Here is a 16,153-nt window from a genome sequence, read left to right on the forward strand (position 1 = left end):
GGGCAAATGTGAGATCATCCACTTTGGACCTAAAAAGGCTAGAACAAGGTACTTACTAAATGGTGAAAAATTAGAAACAGTGGCAGTCCAAAGGGACTTGGGTGGGTGCAGGGTCCAGGTACACAGATCATTCAAATACTATGAGCAGGTATAGAAAATAATCAAAAAGGTTAATGGAATGCTGGCCTTTATATCTGAAAGCTTAGAATACAAGGAGTAGAAGTCAAGCTTCAACTACATAAAGTCCTGGTTAGACCACACCTGGAGTTACTGTGAGCAGTTCTGGGTACCACACTTTAGGAAGGATTGGACTTGGAGAGAGTGCAGTGTAGACTTACCAGAATGATAGCTGGACTCTTAAAGCTTAAATTACGAAGAACGATTACACAAATCTAGGGTTGCATTCACTGGAATTTAGAAGGTTAAAGGGTGATTTGATTTGACGTTTTCGAGATATGATGGGGAGCAGATAGGGTAGCGAGAGAAAAACTGTTTCCACTGATTAGGGAGGCTAGGAATAGGAGGTATAAGTCTAAAAAAAAATAGAGCCAGACCTTTCAGGAGTGAAATAAGGAAACTATGTGCAAAGATTGGAAGATGTTTGCCATGGTCATTGATGGTAGATCAATTGTTGATTTTAAATCTGAGATTGATAGATTTCTGTTTATCCAAAGGTATTAAGTGATATGGGATAAAGGTAGATCTCAGAGTGAGGTCGCAGATCAGCTTTGATCTCACTGAATGACAGAATAGGCTGAAGTGGCTGAATGGCCTCCTCTTGTTCCTATGGTCTATATCACTGCCTATTCTCTGTTTCTTAGATTCAGAAATGGCCATCTGATTCACTCATTACCAAGTGGTCTAAATATCTATCCATCGCAAAGACTGATGTTAAACATCTTGTAAGTATTTCAAAACTGGGATATTAACCAGTCTGGAGTATAGATTTGTCTGTCCTCACTTCTCTACTCCTGTTTCTTCAATCTTCAAATTCCCCATCCCACTCACTCTCCTTCCTCCCAGAGTCTGCACTCTCTCTTACTCTAGTTCATTCTTCGGAACCTGCAAAGCTGTGCCCATGTTTGGGTCTCAATTGTCATTGTGTACAAGGGAAGGGATTTGCTCTATTGAGACTAAATAATGAGGTGACTGGGAATGGGATTGCTCCATTGGGATTGTGTGCAGTGGGAGTGAATGGGAAATGGGTTAGATCCATTCAGATTGTTCACAATGGAAGTGAATGGGAACGGATTGTATCCATTGGGATTGTGTTCAATGGGGGTGAATGGGCAGGGGCTTTGGTCAATTGGGATTGTGTACATTGGAAGTGAATAGAAAGGGGTTTGGGTGCATTGGGATAGTGCACAGTGTGAGTGAATGGGAAAGGATTGGATCCATTGGGATTGTGTACAAGGGAAGGGGTTTGTTCTATTGAGACTGAATAATGAGGTGACTGGGAGTGGGATTGATTCATTGGGATTGTGTACAATGGGAGTGAATGGGAAGGGGTTTGGGTCCATTGGGATTGTGTGCAATGGGAGTGAATGTGAAGGGATTTGAACCAAGTTATCTCTATGCTGGGATGATTCCTGGCCTGAAGTGGAATAACAGCTTATGCACTCCAAAGATTTGAACTGTTACTCCTTTCTCTCAGGTGGCTGAATCTTCTCCGGCTGTGAAGCAGAAAGAGCCAAAGGTGGACGGCCATTTCTCTCTGAAGAAGCTAATACGTTGGCTCCATCTCAAGGAGCCAGCCTATCACATCATGTGTCTATTGGGTCGAAGGTGAGAGCGGGTTGGGAAAGGTGCAGAGGTGGATGTCACACTCCCGTGGGTAAAGCTGCTTGGCTGTGAGTTGGTTGACGTCTCTCCCATGTGGCAGCAAATCGATCATGATGGGTTGAAACCTTTGACCTTCCAGGAGACAGCAGGGGTCTCCTGTGCCCTAAAATTCTGGCCTCCAAGAGTGGCGGAAGGTGGTGGAAAGTGAGCTGTGCTAGTGGGCATGCTCGCTTTAAGAAGGAATTTACCATCTGGACATGTGCATTGGCTCTTCAAGATGAGGGATGCCAATGCTGGAAAAAATGATGCGCATTTTCTCCTTGGGACACGGAGTGTGTGACCACTGTCCATGTGTGGAGATTTGGTTCGGCCTCAATTGGGACAACTGTGCCCAGTTCTGCCTCTCACTAAGGGAAGGTAGAGATGAGCTGGGAAAGGTACAGAGCAAGGCTAATAGGGTGATCAGAATCTGGATAACCACAAAGTGTGGAGTGACAGCTTTGGCTCGGTTGGCCTCTCTTGCGCTTCAGTCAGAAGGTCCTGGGTTCAAACCTCAATCCCATACTCGAGCCCCTAATCCAGGGCTGACACTCCCGGTGCCAGAACTGAAGGAGTGTTGCTCTGCTGGTGGTGTCATCTTTTAGATGAGGCAGAATGGATTGCAAGCCAGCTTCGAGACAGAAAGCAGAGTGGGAGTAATGAGTAGTTATTCAGAGTAGCAGAAGGTGGAAAGTGGTGACCCACAAGGATCAGTGTTGGGGTCCCTGCTGTTTACAATTTACATTAACAATATGGACTTTGGAATCAAAAACACTGAGGAGCACTGCAACAAATTACAGGAGGACATTAAACTTGCAGAATGGGGAAATAATTGGCAAATGAAGTTCAAGACAGATAAATGTGAGGTGGTACATTTTGGTAGGAAGAATAGGGTGGTCATTTATGACTTGGAAGATGTGAGTCTAGGTGGGACAGAGGAACAAAGGGATCCTGGAGTACAAACACACCAATCACTAAATGTTGTGCCACAGGTTTGCAAGGCCATGACAAAAAGCAAAGCAAGCACTTGGCTTTAGTTCTCGAGATAGAATTGAAAAGTAGGGAGGTTATGCTAAACCTGTATTGAAGCTTGGTTAGACCACACTTGGAGTACTGCGTATAGTTCTGGTCACCATATTATAAAAAGGATATAGAGGCACTGGAGAGGGTGCAGAGTGGATTTACAAGGATGATAGCAGAAATGAGTGGGTATACATATCAGGAAAGGATGATTAATTAATTAATTGATTGATTGATTAAGAAGGGGAAAATAGAGTATGAGAGTAAGCTTACAGAGAACATAAAAACTGACTGTAAAAGCTTCTATAGATATGTGAAGAGAAAAAGATTAGTAAAGACAACTGTGGGTCCCTTACAGTCAGAAATGGGGGAATTTATAGCGGGGAGCAAAGAAATGGCTGACCAATTAAATACATACTTTGGTTCTGTCTTCACAAAGGAGGGCATAGATTACCTCCCAGAAATGTTGGGGAACATAGGGTCTAGTGAGAAGGAGCAACTGTATGAAATCAGTATTAGTAGGGAAATGGTGTTAGGGAAAATGACGGGATTGAAGGCCGATAAATCCCCAGGGTCTGATAATCTACATCCCAGTGTACTGAAGGAAGTGGCCCTAGAAATAGTAGATGCATTGCTGGTCATATTTCAAAATTCTATAGACACTGGAACAGTTCCAACGGATTGGAGGGTAGCTAATGTAACCCCACTATTTAAAAAAGGAGGTAGAGAGAAAACAGGGAATTATAGACCAGTTAGCCTGACATCAGTAGTGGGGAAAATGCTAGTGGTCATTATAAAAGATATAATAGCAGAGCACTTGGAAAACAATGACAGGATCAGACGAAGTCAACATGGATTTACAGAAGGGAAATCATGCTTGACAAATCTACTGCAATTTTTTGAGGATGTAACTAGTAGAATAGATAAGGGAGAACCAGTGGATGTGGTGTATTTGGACTTTCAGAAGGCTTTTGATAAGGTCCCACATAAGAGATTAGTACTGACATGGATAGAGAACTGGTTGGCAGACAGGAAACAGAGTAGGAATAAATGGGTCTTTTTCCGAGTGGCAGGCAGTGACTAGTGGGGTACCGCAGTGATCGGTGCTAGAACCCCAGCTATTTACAACGTATATTAATGATTTAGATGAGGTAATTAAGTGTAATATATCCAAGTTTGCAGACGACATAAAGCTGGGTGGGCGTCTGAGCTGTGAGGAGGATGCAGGGAAGCTCCAGTGCGATTTGGACAGGTTGAGTGAGTGGGCAAATACATGGCAGATGCAGTATAATGTAGATAAATGTGAGGTTATCCACTTTGGTTGTAAAAACAGAAAGGCAGATTATTATCTGAAGGGCGATAGATTGGGAAAGGGGGAGGTGCAGTGAGACCTGGGTGTCCTTGTGCACCAGTTGCTGAAAGTAAGCATGTAGGTGCAGCAGGCAGTTAAGAAGGCAAATGGTATGTTGGCCTTCATAGCGAGAGGATACGAGTACAGGGTCAAGGATGTCTTGCTGCAATTATACAGGGCCTTGGTGAGACCACATCTGGAGTATTGTGTGCAGTTTTGGTCTCCTTATCTGAGGAAGGATGTTCTTGTTATGGAGGGAGTGCAGCAAAGGTTCACCAGACTGATTCCTGGGATGGCAGGACTGACATATGAAGAGAGATTGGATCGATTAGGCTTGTATTCGCTAGAGTTTAGAAGAATGAGAAGGGAACTCATAGAAACCTACAAAATTCTAACAGGACTGGACAGACTAGATGCAGGAAGGATATTCCCGATGGCAGGGGAGTCCAGGACCAGGGGTCACAGTCTAAGGATAAAGGGTAAGCCATTTAGGACTGAGATGAGGAGAGATTTCTTCACCCAGAGAGTGGTGAACCTGTGGAATTCTCTACCACAGAAAGCAGTTGAGGCCAAATCATTAAATATATTCAAGAAAGAGTTAGATAGGGATACGGGGAGAAAGCGGGAACAGGGTACTGAGTTTGGATGATCAGCCATGATCGTATTGAATGGCGGAGCAGGCTTGAAGGGCTGAATGGCCTACTCCTGCTTTCTATGTTTCCATGTTTTAACAGGCTGAGTCTCTTTTGAAAAAAGGTTGAGGGGTGACCTAATAGAGGTCTTTCAAGTTATGAAAGCTTTTGATAGAGTAAAAACAGAATGTTTCCACTTGTGGAGAAGATCGTAACTAGAGGCCATCAATATAAGATAGTCACCAAGAAATCCAATAGGAAATTCAGAAGAAATATCTTTACTCAGAGAGTGGTGAGAATGTGGAACTCGCTACCATGGGGTGTGGTTGAAGTGAATAGTTTAGATAGTAGACAAGCTTCTGAGGGAGAAGGGGATAGAGAGTTACAATGATGAATTTAGATGAGGAAAGATGGGAGAAATTTCAATTTGAGCATAAACACCATCATGGACTGGTTGGGCCAAATGGCCTGTTTCTGTGCAATATATTCCACGTAATCCTATGTAAACTGTCTGCCATTTCAGGTGGACATAAAAGATCCCACGGTGACTATTTTGAAGAGCAGGGGAGTTAACTCCGTGACCCGGGCCCAGCATTTATTCCTCAACTATCATTACTTACAAACAGTCGATCTGGTTGTTCTCACACTTTTGTTTGTGGGAGCTTGCTGTGCACAAATTGGCTGCCATGTTTTTTTACTTTACAACAGTGAGAGCATTTCAAAAACTACTTCATTGGCTGTAAAGTGTTTTGGGATGTGCTGAGGTTGTGAAAGATGCAAGTAACCCTTTATCGTCGATGAGTAGTCTGCAATGGGAAGGGGTTTATGGAGATGGTGAAAGGAATAAGACTCGGAGCTTAAGAGAATCAGCCAAGACGGTTGGAATTAGCATGACAGCAGTACAAAGAGACAGCAAGTTGCATTTAAAGTAGCAAAGTGTCTCAAGAAACTTCACAGGAGCATAATCAAACAGAAATTGACATGAAGCCATATATGGAGATATTTGGACAAGTGACCAAAATCTTGGTCAAAGAGGTAGGTTTTAAGGAGGAGGCAGAGGTGGGGACGTTTACGGAGGGAATTTCAGAGTGTAGGTCTAGGCCTAGGCGGCTGAAGGCACGGCAGCCAGCAATGGAGTGATTAAAATCAGGAGTGCAGAAGAAGGCAACTTGTTTAAAAGCTGAGAAGACGTATGTTTTTTAGGTGGGACTGAAGTAAACAATTACTGATAGGGTGGTCAGATTTGGGCATAACTTATTGAGAGGGTTTGTCAAGGCTTCAATCTTTTCCAAGTTTAATTGGTGAAGTATTTTGAACAAAAAGGTAAGTTAGCGTTGAGCAGGAAGCCTTGACATTTTCCATTCCTTCCTTCACGACCAACTTTCTCCTTAAACACAAATAAATCCAGTAAAGGATTCAGGGGAAACTGCTTTACCGAGAGAGCGGTGAGAATGTGGAACTCGGTACCACATGGAGTGTTTGAGATGAAGAGCATAGATTTAAGAGGAACCCAGATCAGTACATGGTGGAGAAATGCTGATCGGGTGAGATGAAGCAGGTTTTGGAGGAGGCTTGAGTGGTACAGACCAGTTGGGCCAAAGGCTTGCTTCTGTGCTGTATATGCTCTGTTAACCATCATCCATCCCCTGCTTAACCTGTCCTGTGCACCCTCTACACTGTCTCATCAAACGCTGCCAGGGCAGATACAGCACGGGGTTAGATACAGAGTAAAACTCCCTTTACACTGTCCCAGTTATCACCTTAGACCCCACCTTCAAATTCTGCCTTCTCATCTGTTGCATTGAAACTGATTTTCCCTTTACCTTCTGTCCCTCCAGGTACCCATCCGATCTCCAATCCTTCGCACGCAGCCGGTTGCCAGGGCCATGGGATTCTCCGAGAGCTGGGGAAAGGATGAAGCTACAATTGCCGGAAACTTGGGAGAGGCAGCTCTCCCTGCATGGCAACACTGTGAAAGGCTGGGAGGAGTTGATCGGTCAGTAGGGGGAGACGGTGGTATAGTGGTAATGTCACTGAACTAATAGTAGTTTCTCCGTCTCCGACGCATCTGCTCTGATGATGCTACCTTCCATGACGGTGCTTCTGATATGACCTCCTTTTTCCTCAACCGAGGATTTCCCCCCACTGTGGTTGACAGGGCCCTCAACCGTGTCCGACCCATTCCCCGCACCTCTACCCTCACCCCTTCCCCTCCCTCCCAGAACCGTGACAGGGTTCCCCTTGTCCTCACTTTTCATCCCACCAGCCTCCATATCCAAAGGATCATCCTCCGCCATTTTCGCCACCTCCAGCGTGATGCCACTACCAGTCGCATCTTCCCCTCCCTTCCCCTGTCAGCATTCCGAAGGGATCGTTCCCTCCGCGACACCCTGGTCCACTCCTCCATTACCCCCACCACCTCGTCCCCGTCCCAGGGCACCTTCCCTTGCAATCGCAGGAGGTGTAATACCTGCCCATTTACCTCCTCTCTCCTCACTATCCCAGGCCCCAAACACTCCTTTCAGGTGAAGCAGAGATTTACTTGTACTTCTTTCAATGTAGTATACTGTATTCGCTGCTCACAGTGTGGTCTCCTCTACATTGGGGAGACCAAGCGCAGACTGGGTGACCGCTTTGCGGAACATCTCCGCTCAGTCCGCAAGCAGGACCCTGAGCTTCTGGTTGCTTGCCATTTCAACACTCCCCCCTGCTCTCATGCTCACATCTCTGTCCTGGGATTGCTGCAGTGTTCCAGTGAACATCAACGCAAGCTCGAGGAACAGCATCTCATCTACCGATTAGGCACACTACAGCCTGCCGGACTGAACATTGAGTTCAGTAATTTCAGAGCATGACAGCCCCCAACTTTACTTTCATTTTTAGTTATTTTTTCTTCCTTTTTTTTTGCATTCCTTTTTACATTTTTTACAATCTTTTTTTGCATTTATTTCATTTCATCTTAGTTTGTTCAGTTGAGTTCCGAAGAAGGGTCACTGACCCGAAACGTTAACTCTGCTTCTCTTTCCACAGATGCTGCCAGACCTGCTGAGTGAATCCAGCATTTCTTGTTTTTGTTGTAATAGTAGAGGGGTCCAGGCTAATGTCCTGAGGACACGGGTTCAAATCCTACCGCAGCAGCTGGTGGAATTTAAATTCAATTAATAAATTGAAATCATTAATAAAAATCTGTCTCAGTAATGGTGTCATGAAACTAACATCGATTATCATAAAAACCCACCTTTAAGGAAGAAAATCTGCTGTCCTTACCTGGTTTGGCCTAAAATTGACTCCAGATCCACAACCAGCAACGTGGTTGACTTTAACTGCCCTCAAACTATAGATCAAGCCGGGGCGTGGGACTGACTGCATAGCATAGCAGTCAGTGGAGAGTCGGCATGGACTTGATGGGCCAAATCACCTCCACCAATGCGGTAACTAAATATCTCTATAGACTGACACTCCTGGTGCCTGTACTGTCCTCCTTCGGCTGAGGAAATGGAGCAGACCATCATGCACCCGAGCCTGTTCTGCCATTCAATTAGAGAATGACTGATCTGAACCTCATCGCCATTGACCCACCTTTGCTCCATACATCTCTCTTTCTCTCCTTTCTTTCTCACTATCTTTCATTTTCTCCCAGTGTCTCCCTCACTCTCTTCCTCACTCATTCTGTCTCACTGCTTTTGTTCTATTTCTCGCGTTCTGTCTTGTTTGCGTACGCTCTGTCTCTCTCTCTCTTTTCCCCCACCCACTCTCATTCAGTCCTTTGCTCTTGTTTTCTCTCTTTTTTTCTCTGTTTCTCTCCCCATATATCTTTCTGTGCGTCTCTCATTTCCCCTGTCTGTTTGACCTCCTTCAGCCTCCTGTTCCCCATAAGACCTTCTAAAACCCAAGCCCAATGCCAAATGTCCACTGCTACCCCCCACCCCCTTTCCTGAAGATGGTGAACCCCTCCTCATCCCTCCCCCCTACTCCCCCGCTCCCTGGTTGGCTGTAGAATGTGCTGCTCTAATAAACTGTCCCAAAAATACTCCCATGAACTCATCTTCCAGGTTACCTTTGCCAATCTGATTCGTCCTATCTACTTGTAGATTAAAATCACCCATGATTATCGCTGTGCCTTTCTCACAAGCCCCCATTATTTCTTCCTGTATACTCTGTCCTACAGTGTGGTTACTGTTAGGGGGCCTATAAACTACTCCCACAAGTGACTTCCTGCCTTTACTATTTCATATCCCTACCCAAACTGATTCTACATCTTGACTTTTAGAACGAAGATCACTCTCTCTCTTGTATTAATGTCATCCTTAATTAACAGAGCGACCTTTTCCTAGTTTCCTGTCCTTCTGAAATGTCACGCGCCATTGAATGTTCAGGTCCTAGCCTTTGTCATCTTGCGGCCATGTCTTGGATCATAAATATTTATTTCTATTTGAGCTTTCGATTCATTTGTTTTTTTACAAATGCTACCTGCATTCAAATACAGAGCCTTTAGTTCTGTTTTTTACTATTTACACAACCTCTAGCCTCAGCTGCTTGCATACTCTTAATTTTGTACATTCTGTCCCTTCCTGCCATGCTCTGATTATTATTTCCCTTATTTCCACTTTGCTCTCTTGTCTTGTCCTCTCTTTAATTTATAATTCTTCTCTCACTTGATCCCTTGCCCCCACTATTTAGTTTAAAGCCCTCTCTACAGCCCTAGTTATACGATTCACCAGGACACTGGTCCCACCACGGTTCAGGTGAAGACCATCCCAACGGTACAGCTCCTACTTTCCCCAGTACTGGTGCCAGTGCCCCATGAATCAAAACCCATTTCTCCCACACCAATCTTTGAGCCTCGCATTTAACTCTAATCTTATTTGCCCTACGCCAATTTGCTTGTGGCTCAGGTAATAACCCCAAGATGATAATCTTTGAGGTTCTGCTTTTTAATTTAGCCCGAAGCTGCTCATTCTCTCTCTGCAGATCCTCTTTCCTAGTCCTATCTGTGTCGTTGGTACCCACATGGATCCTCCCCCTCCCACTTCAAGTCCTGAACCCTGGCACGGGAAGGCAAGACTGCCTTCTGGACTCTTGCTCTTGGCTGCAGAGAATGGTGTCTATCCCTCAACTATACTGTCCCCTACTACCACTACCTTCCGATTTACTCCCCCTGCTTGAATGGCTTCCTGTACCACGGTTAGTCTGCTCATCCACGCTGCAGCCCTCACTGTCATCCATACAAGCTGAAAGAACCTCAAACCTGTTGGACAATTACAAAGGCTGAGGCTCCTCCACTTCTGCCTTCTCGATCCCCTTAGCTGCCTTACTCGCAGTCATATCCTCCTCCCTAACTAAATCAGACGACCCTCCTATGGGGTGTGACTCCCTTCTGGAAGGAAGTGTCCACGTAACTTTCCCCCTCCCTGATGCATCACAGTGTCTGTAGCTCGGCCTCCAGCTCACTGACTCTGACTCTGAGCCGAAGATCCTCGAACTGCAGACGTGTTTGCTGTGGATCACACTGGTGTCCACCAGCTCCCACATACTACAGCTGCAACATATCACCTACCCTTTCATCCCTATTGTGTTTTAAATACCTAATTAATTATTTACTTAATTAATAGGAAATGCTCACCAGCCAATGTATTCAGTTTTACTACTATTAGTAAATAAAATGTTGCAATTACTAAAATTACCCTGTACTGGCTCGGATAGCTCTTTTACACTGCTCGCTTGTCCCACTCTCCCTCGTCCCCGCTCTTTTACACTGCTCGCTTGTCCCACTCTCCCTCGTCCCCGCTCTTTTACACTGCTCGCTGGGTCTCTCTCTCTCTCTCTCTCTCTCTTTCTCTAATATATATATAAAATAGAAAAGAGAAGGCTGAGGGGGTGACCTGTCACAAGCCTTTAAAATTATGAAATGGTTCAATAGGTTAAGAGAAGATGTTTCCACTTGTGGGGAGTCCAAATCTAGGGGTCATAACGGTAAGATAGTCACAAAGAAATTCAGGAGGAACTTCTTTACCCAGAGAGTGGTGAGAATGTGGAACTTGCTACCACGAGGCGTAATTGAGGCAAATAGCGTGGATACATTCAAAGGGAAGCTAGATAAAAACATGAGGGGGAAATGAATAGCAGGATATGCTGATAAGGTGAGATGAAGAGGAATGGGGGGAGGCTTGTGTGGAGCATAAACCAGCATGGAGCAGATGGGCTGAATGGCCCGTTTCTGTGCTGCACATTCAGTGTAACAGAAATGTGACAACAGAGACGATATTTTGAAAAATGTAAAGATATAAAGATTGGTTGATTTTTAATATTTCTCTTCTCTACTCCTGCCCAGATCACCAGAAGCTTCCCTTCATGGCAATGTTACGCAATTTACGGAACATGATTGTTGCCGGGATGAGCCGCCAGCATCACGAGCGGATTCTGAAAAGATTGATGGATAGGGTAGGTTCCAGCAGCGGTTTGAGGATAACATCGTACTCTGGGCTGCCTGGTGTCCCAGAGCAGGAAGATCCCATGATCCATCCCGCTCCTCCTCCCCCCCTCCGCCCCGATCTGTGCTGTGGGGGAAATCAGATCCTGATCACTGGGCACCCGTGTGCTGATCAGGAGAGAACGGGATCGAGTGCAAGATGCAGAGGTTCGAATCATCCTCCAGTTTTCCCACTCTAAACTCTTCACGTGTGATGCTTCCCTGGAGGGCACCAGCGATGAGGGTCTTGGAAAGACTGGAGAAGCTGGAATTGTTCTCCTTGGAGCAGGGAAGGTGAAGAGGAGATTTGGTAGAGCTGTTGAAAATGATGAGGGGTTTTGGTAGGGTAGCTTGGGAAAAACTGTTGGCAGTGGCGGGTAGGGAAATGAGGGCGAATTCTGTGTTTTACACAGCGAGTTGTTGTGATCTGGGATGCACTGGAGGCAGATTTAATAGTAGCTTTCAAAAGGAGTTAGACACATTCTTCACAAGGAAATGTTTGCAGGACAATGGGAATAGGGCAGGGGAGTGGGACTAATTGGACACAGACACGATGGGCTGAATGGCCTCCTCCTGCTCTGTTTGATTCCCCGACACGGTACAGGATGGAATTTGCCCTTTTGGGCTTTGGGATCGTCCTGGAGTGGAGGAGGGGAGTGCAGTGGAACAATCCTTTAAGAGACGAGGCTGATCCCCGGCTCGTGTCCGTTTCTGACCGCTCTCTGTCTTCCTGTGTCCACAGAACTCGGTGATCCGCAGCCGCCAATTCCCATTCCGATTCCTCTCCGCCTACAGAGTTATTGCTGAACTTCAGGAAAGGCTGGATGAGAAAGGTGAGGCAGGGCTGGGGGACTTGTCACAGACAGCCTGGGGGAAGGGGAGCGAGGGTCATGGTGGGGGGAGGGGAGGTGCAAGAGGGAGGTGCGGATTGTTCAGTCAGATCCAGACTGGGGTGGGGTCAGGGCCTTTGCATTCGCTCAGGGACAGGGAGGAACCACTCTCTCCTCTTCAGCATGTGAGTACACAGGGAATGGTGAGCGGAGCAGATACTAGGACAGATCATCCTCTGGAGTTGGGGAGGAGCTACTCGGGGGAGAGTGCTACTGGAGTGGGGAGGGGATACTGGGGGGAGAGTTCCTAAAATCCAGGCCGACAATCTAAGAGGTTCAGAGAAGACCTGTCTTTACTTGACCAGCATGACTAGACCAGATTATCTGGTCATTTTGCGTTCTCTCTCTCTCCACAGATGCTGCCAGACCTGCTGAGTATTTCTCGCATTTCTTGTTTTTATTTCAGATTTCCAGCATCTGCAGTATTTTTCTTTTATTATCTGGTCATTTGTCTTGTTTCTGTTGGTGGGATCTTGCTGTGCCACAATTTCCTGCATTCTGACAATGACCACACTTCTAACAAATTTATTAATTGGCTGTAAATCACTTTGGGACATGGCAAGTTGATGAAGGACGCTGTTTAAACACCTTTCCTTTCTGTCTTTCTGTTCAATGGACAGACAGCCCCCTTCCGACGAGGGAGGCCCTGGTCCAGAAAGTCCTGGAGTCCTTACGTCTGCCGAATGGGCGCTCACGCTTCCTGAAGCCCAGGGCCTACTCACTGGCTCAGCAGAGACGCCTCAATTGCATCTCCTTCATTTACCGGCAGGTGACCAAGAGGCTGGAAGAGCTGGAGAAACGCAGGTAAACCTGGTGGGGTTAGGGGCGGGGAACGGGGCACAATGGGGAACGGAGCAGGGTGGGGTGGGACGGGGAACGAGGCGGGTTGGGGAGCAGGGTGGGGTGGGGCAGGGTGAAGGGATTCAGACGGCTTTCCCTTGGCCTGGGGGTTTGTTTCAGTACAGCGTAATACAGCACAGAAGGACGCCATTCAGCCCATCGAGTCTGCACTGGCTCTTTCAAAGACAACCCACTTCGTCCCACTCCCTGCTCTTTTGCAAAGTCCCTCCAATTTTATCATCAAATATCATCCAAAGAACTTTATTCACCATCTGATGAGGCAGTGCATTCCAGATCCTTACCACTCTTTCATGTGATGTGGGTGTCACTGGCTAGGCCAGCATTTATTGCCCATCTCTAATTGCCCTTGAGAAAGTGGTGGTGAGCCACCTTCTCGAACCGCTGCAGTCCTGGGGTGTTGGTGCACCAACAGTGCTCATAGGAAGGGAGTTCCAGGATTTTGACCCAGCAACAGTGAAGGAACGGCGATCTAGTTCCAAGTCAGGATGGTGTGTGGCTTGGATGGGAACTTGCAGGTGGTGGTGTTCCCATGCATCTGCTGCCCTTGTCCCTCTAGGTGGTAGAGGTCGTGGGTTTGGAAGGTGCTGTCGAAGGAGTCTTGGTGAGTTGCTGCAGTGAATCTTGTAGATGGTACACACTGCTACTGCTGTGCCTCTGTGTTGGAGGGAGTGAATGTTTGTAGATGGGGTGCCAATCAAGCAGGCTGCTTTGTCCTGGATGGTGTCGAGCTTCTTGAGTGGTGTTGGAGCTGCACTCATCCAGGCAAATGGAGAGTATTCCATCACACTCCTGACATGTTCTGTTGGTGGCGGAGAGGCTTTGGGGGAGTTACTCACTACAGTTTTAACACTTGCCTCTCTTTGGAGAATGGCATGGGAGATCCACGAGTTTATTTCAGGAAAGGACAAAAGAAGCTGGAGTACTATGACAAATTCTAGGCAGAGACTTTAGGAAGGACATGAAGGTTTTTAAGAGGGTACGGGGGAGATTTACTAGAATGGTTCAAGGGATGAGGTTTTTCAGTTACACAGACTGGAGAAGCTGGGGTCGATCTCCTTAGGTCAGAGAAGACTAAAAGGAGATTTGATAGAGGTGTTCAAAATCATGAAAGGTTTTGTTGGGTAAATAAAGAGAAATTTCCAATGAAGGATCAATAACCTAATTTAAACTTATCGGCAAAAGAACCAGAAGTGACAGGAGGAAAAATCTATTCTCTGCAACGAGCAGCTCACCTTCAAAAGCACCTTCCAAACCCGCGACCTCTACCACCTAGAAGGACAAGGGCAGCAAATGCATGGGAACACCACCACCTGCCAGTTTCCCTCCAAGCCACACACCATCCTGACTTGGAACTATATCGCTGTTCCTTCACTGTTGCTGGGTCAAAATCCTGGAACTCCCTTCCTAAGAGCACTGTTGCTGCACCAACACCCCAGGACTGCAGCGGTTCGAGAAGGTGGCACACCACCACTTTCTCAAGGGCAATTAGAGATGGGAAATAAATGCTGGCCTAGCCAGTGACGCCCACATCACATGAGAGAGTGGTAAGGATCTGGAATTTACTGCCTCATCGGATGGTGAATAAAGTTCTTTGGATGATATTTGATAAAATTGGAGGGACTTGGCAAAAGAGCAGGGAGTGGGACGAAGTGGGTTGTCTTTGAAAGAGCCAGTGCAGACTCGATGGGCTAAATGGCGTCCTTCTGTGCCGTACTATTCACTGATTCTATGACTGGTCCTTAACTCGGGCTTTTTCTTTCCTCTTCTGCATATTTCCTTCTCTCCCTTCCCCCTCATCCTCCCCCCGCCAACAGGGACGTTCGATATGACCAGGATCTTTTGGAGAGGTACCGGAGAGCCCTGGACACAGCCATCGAGATATCGGCCTCGCACAATGTCCCTCCTCTGCCGGGTCACACTGTCGTCATGTGCTGCGTGGAGTGGAATATGAATGCACCCTGCATCACCGCTAAAGGCCTGTACATCCCCAGGGCTGACACCCAGGGCGATGAGGATGAGGGCAAAGTCAGGGGCCCACAGGTAAGGTTGGAGAGTTGGAGGGGAGGGAGCCAATCAGCTGGCGATTGACTGCCCTGAAACCTCAAACAGCATCGAATTACTCTACGGTACTGAGGTCCACACACAGCAGGCAGAGTCTAATCCTGCTCTGTGCTGAATGAACTGATCCCTGGATCAAAAGGTTGGGGTGGGGAGGGGATGTCAGCCATGATTCCTGCTCTTGATCCCTGCTCAGAGACTCCTGCTGGAAAGTACCTTGGGGTGGGAGGGGGACAGGGAGCGGGCGATGCCAAGCTGGGAGCACAATGAGGTCTCGAATTGTGATGATGCTACCTACGATTAAATATCATGCTAATCTTCTGGGTTCATATGTGAGCACCCATCAAATTTGAGCCAGGGTGCTGTCAGGAATCACTGAGGAAGGTAATGGAAAGCTTGGATTCTGTCCCGTTCGATCTCCTGGTATTATACTGATGAATCCGTTCCAATGTTATGTGAGGCAAGGGATTGCAGGGGCTCTGACACAAATTTTCAAATCCTCTCTGGCCACAGGAGAGGTACCAGAGGATTGGAGGACAGCGAATGTGGTACCATTATTCAAGAAGGGTAGTAGGGATAAACCAGGTAATTACAGGCCGGTGAATCTAACATCAGTGGTTGGGAAACTATTGGAAAAAATTCTGAGGGACAGGATTAATCTCCACTTGGAGAAGCAGGGATTAATCAGGGATAGTCAGCATGGCTTTGTCAGGGGGAGAGCGTGTCTAACTGACTTGATTGAATTTTTCGAGGAGGTGACTAGATGTGTAGATGAGGGTAAAGCAGTAGATGTAGTCTACATGGATTTCAGTAAGGCTTTTGATAAGGTTCCGCATGGGAGATTGTTTAAGAAGGTAAGAGACCTTGGGATCCAGGGCTATTTGGCAAATTGGATCCAAAATTGGCTTAGTGGCAGGAGGCAGAGGGTAATGGTTGAGGGTTCTTTTTGCGATTGGAAGCTTGTGACCAGTGGTGTACTGCAGGGATAGGTGCTGGGACCCTTGCTGTTTGTAGTGTACATGAATGATTCAGACGTGAACATGGGAGGTAT

At 46.7% G+C, this 16,153-nt stretch overlaps 1 protein-coding gene across 1 annotated transcript in view; it reads left to right on the top strand.

The window, feature by feature from the left end:
* Positions 1 to 16,153, top strand: part of LOC137381547 (uncharacterized) — a 154,237-nt gene that overhangs the window by 22,789 nt on the left and 115,295 nt on the right. The window contains exons 7-13 of the mRNA XM_068054243.1: positions 822 to 902; positions 1,655 to 1,785; positions 6,663 to 6,820; positions 11,156 to 11,265; positions 12,036 to 12,126; positions 12,804 to 12,987; positions 14,859 to 15,084. Coding sequence (XP_067910344.1) covers positions 822 to 902; positions 1,655 to 1,785; positions 6,663 to 6,820; positions 11,156 to 11,265; positions 12,036 to 12,126; positions 12,804 to 12,987; positions 14,859 to 15,084 — 981 coding nt within the window. The remainder of the gene's footprint in view (positions 1 to 821; positions 903 to 1,654; positions 1,786 to 6,662; positions 6,821 to 11,155; positions 11,266 to 12,035; positions 12,127 to 12,803; positions 12,988 to 14,858; positions 15,085 to 16,153) is intronic.

The sequence above is a fragment of the Heterodontus francisci genome, chromosome 22, assembly GCF_036365525.1.
Source record: "Heterodontus francisci isolate sHetFra1 chromosome 22, sHetFra1.hap1, whole genome shotgun sequence".
In the NCBI taxonomy this organism is placed as follows: Eukaryota; Metazoa; Chordata; class Chondrichthyes; order Heterodontiformes; family Heterodontidae; genus Heterodontus; species Heterodontus francisci.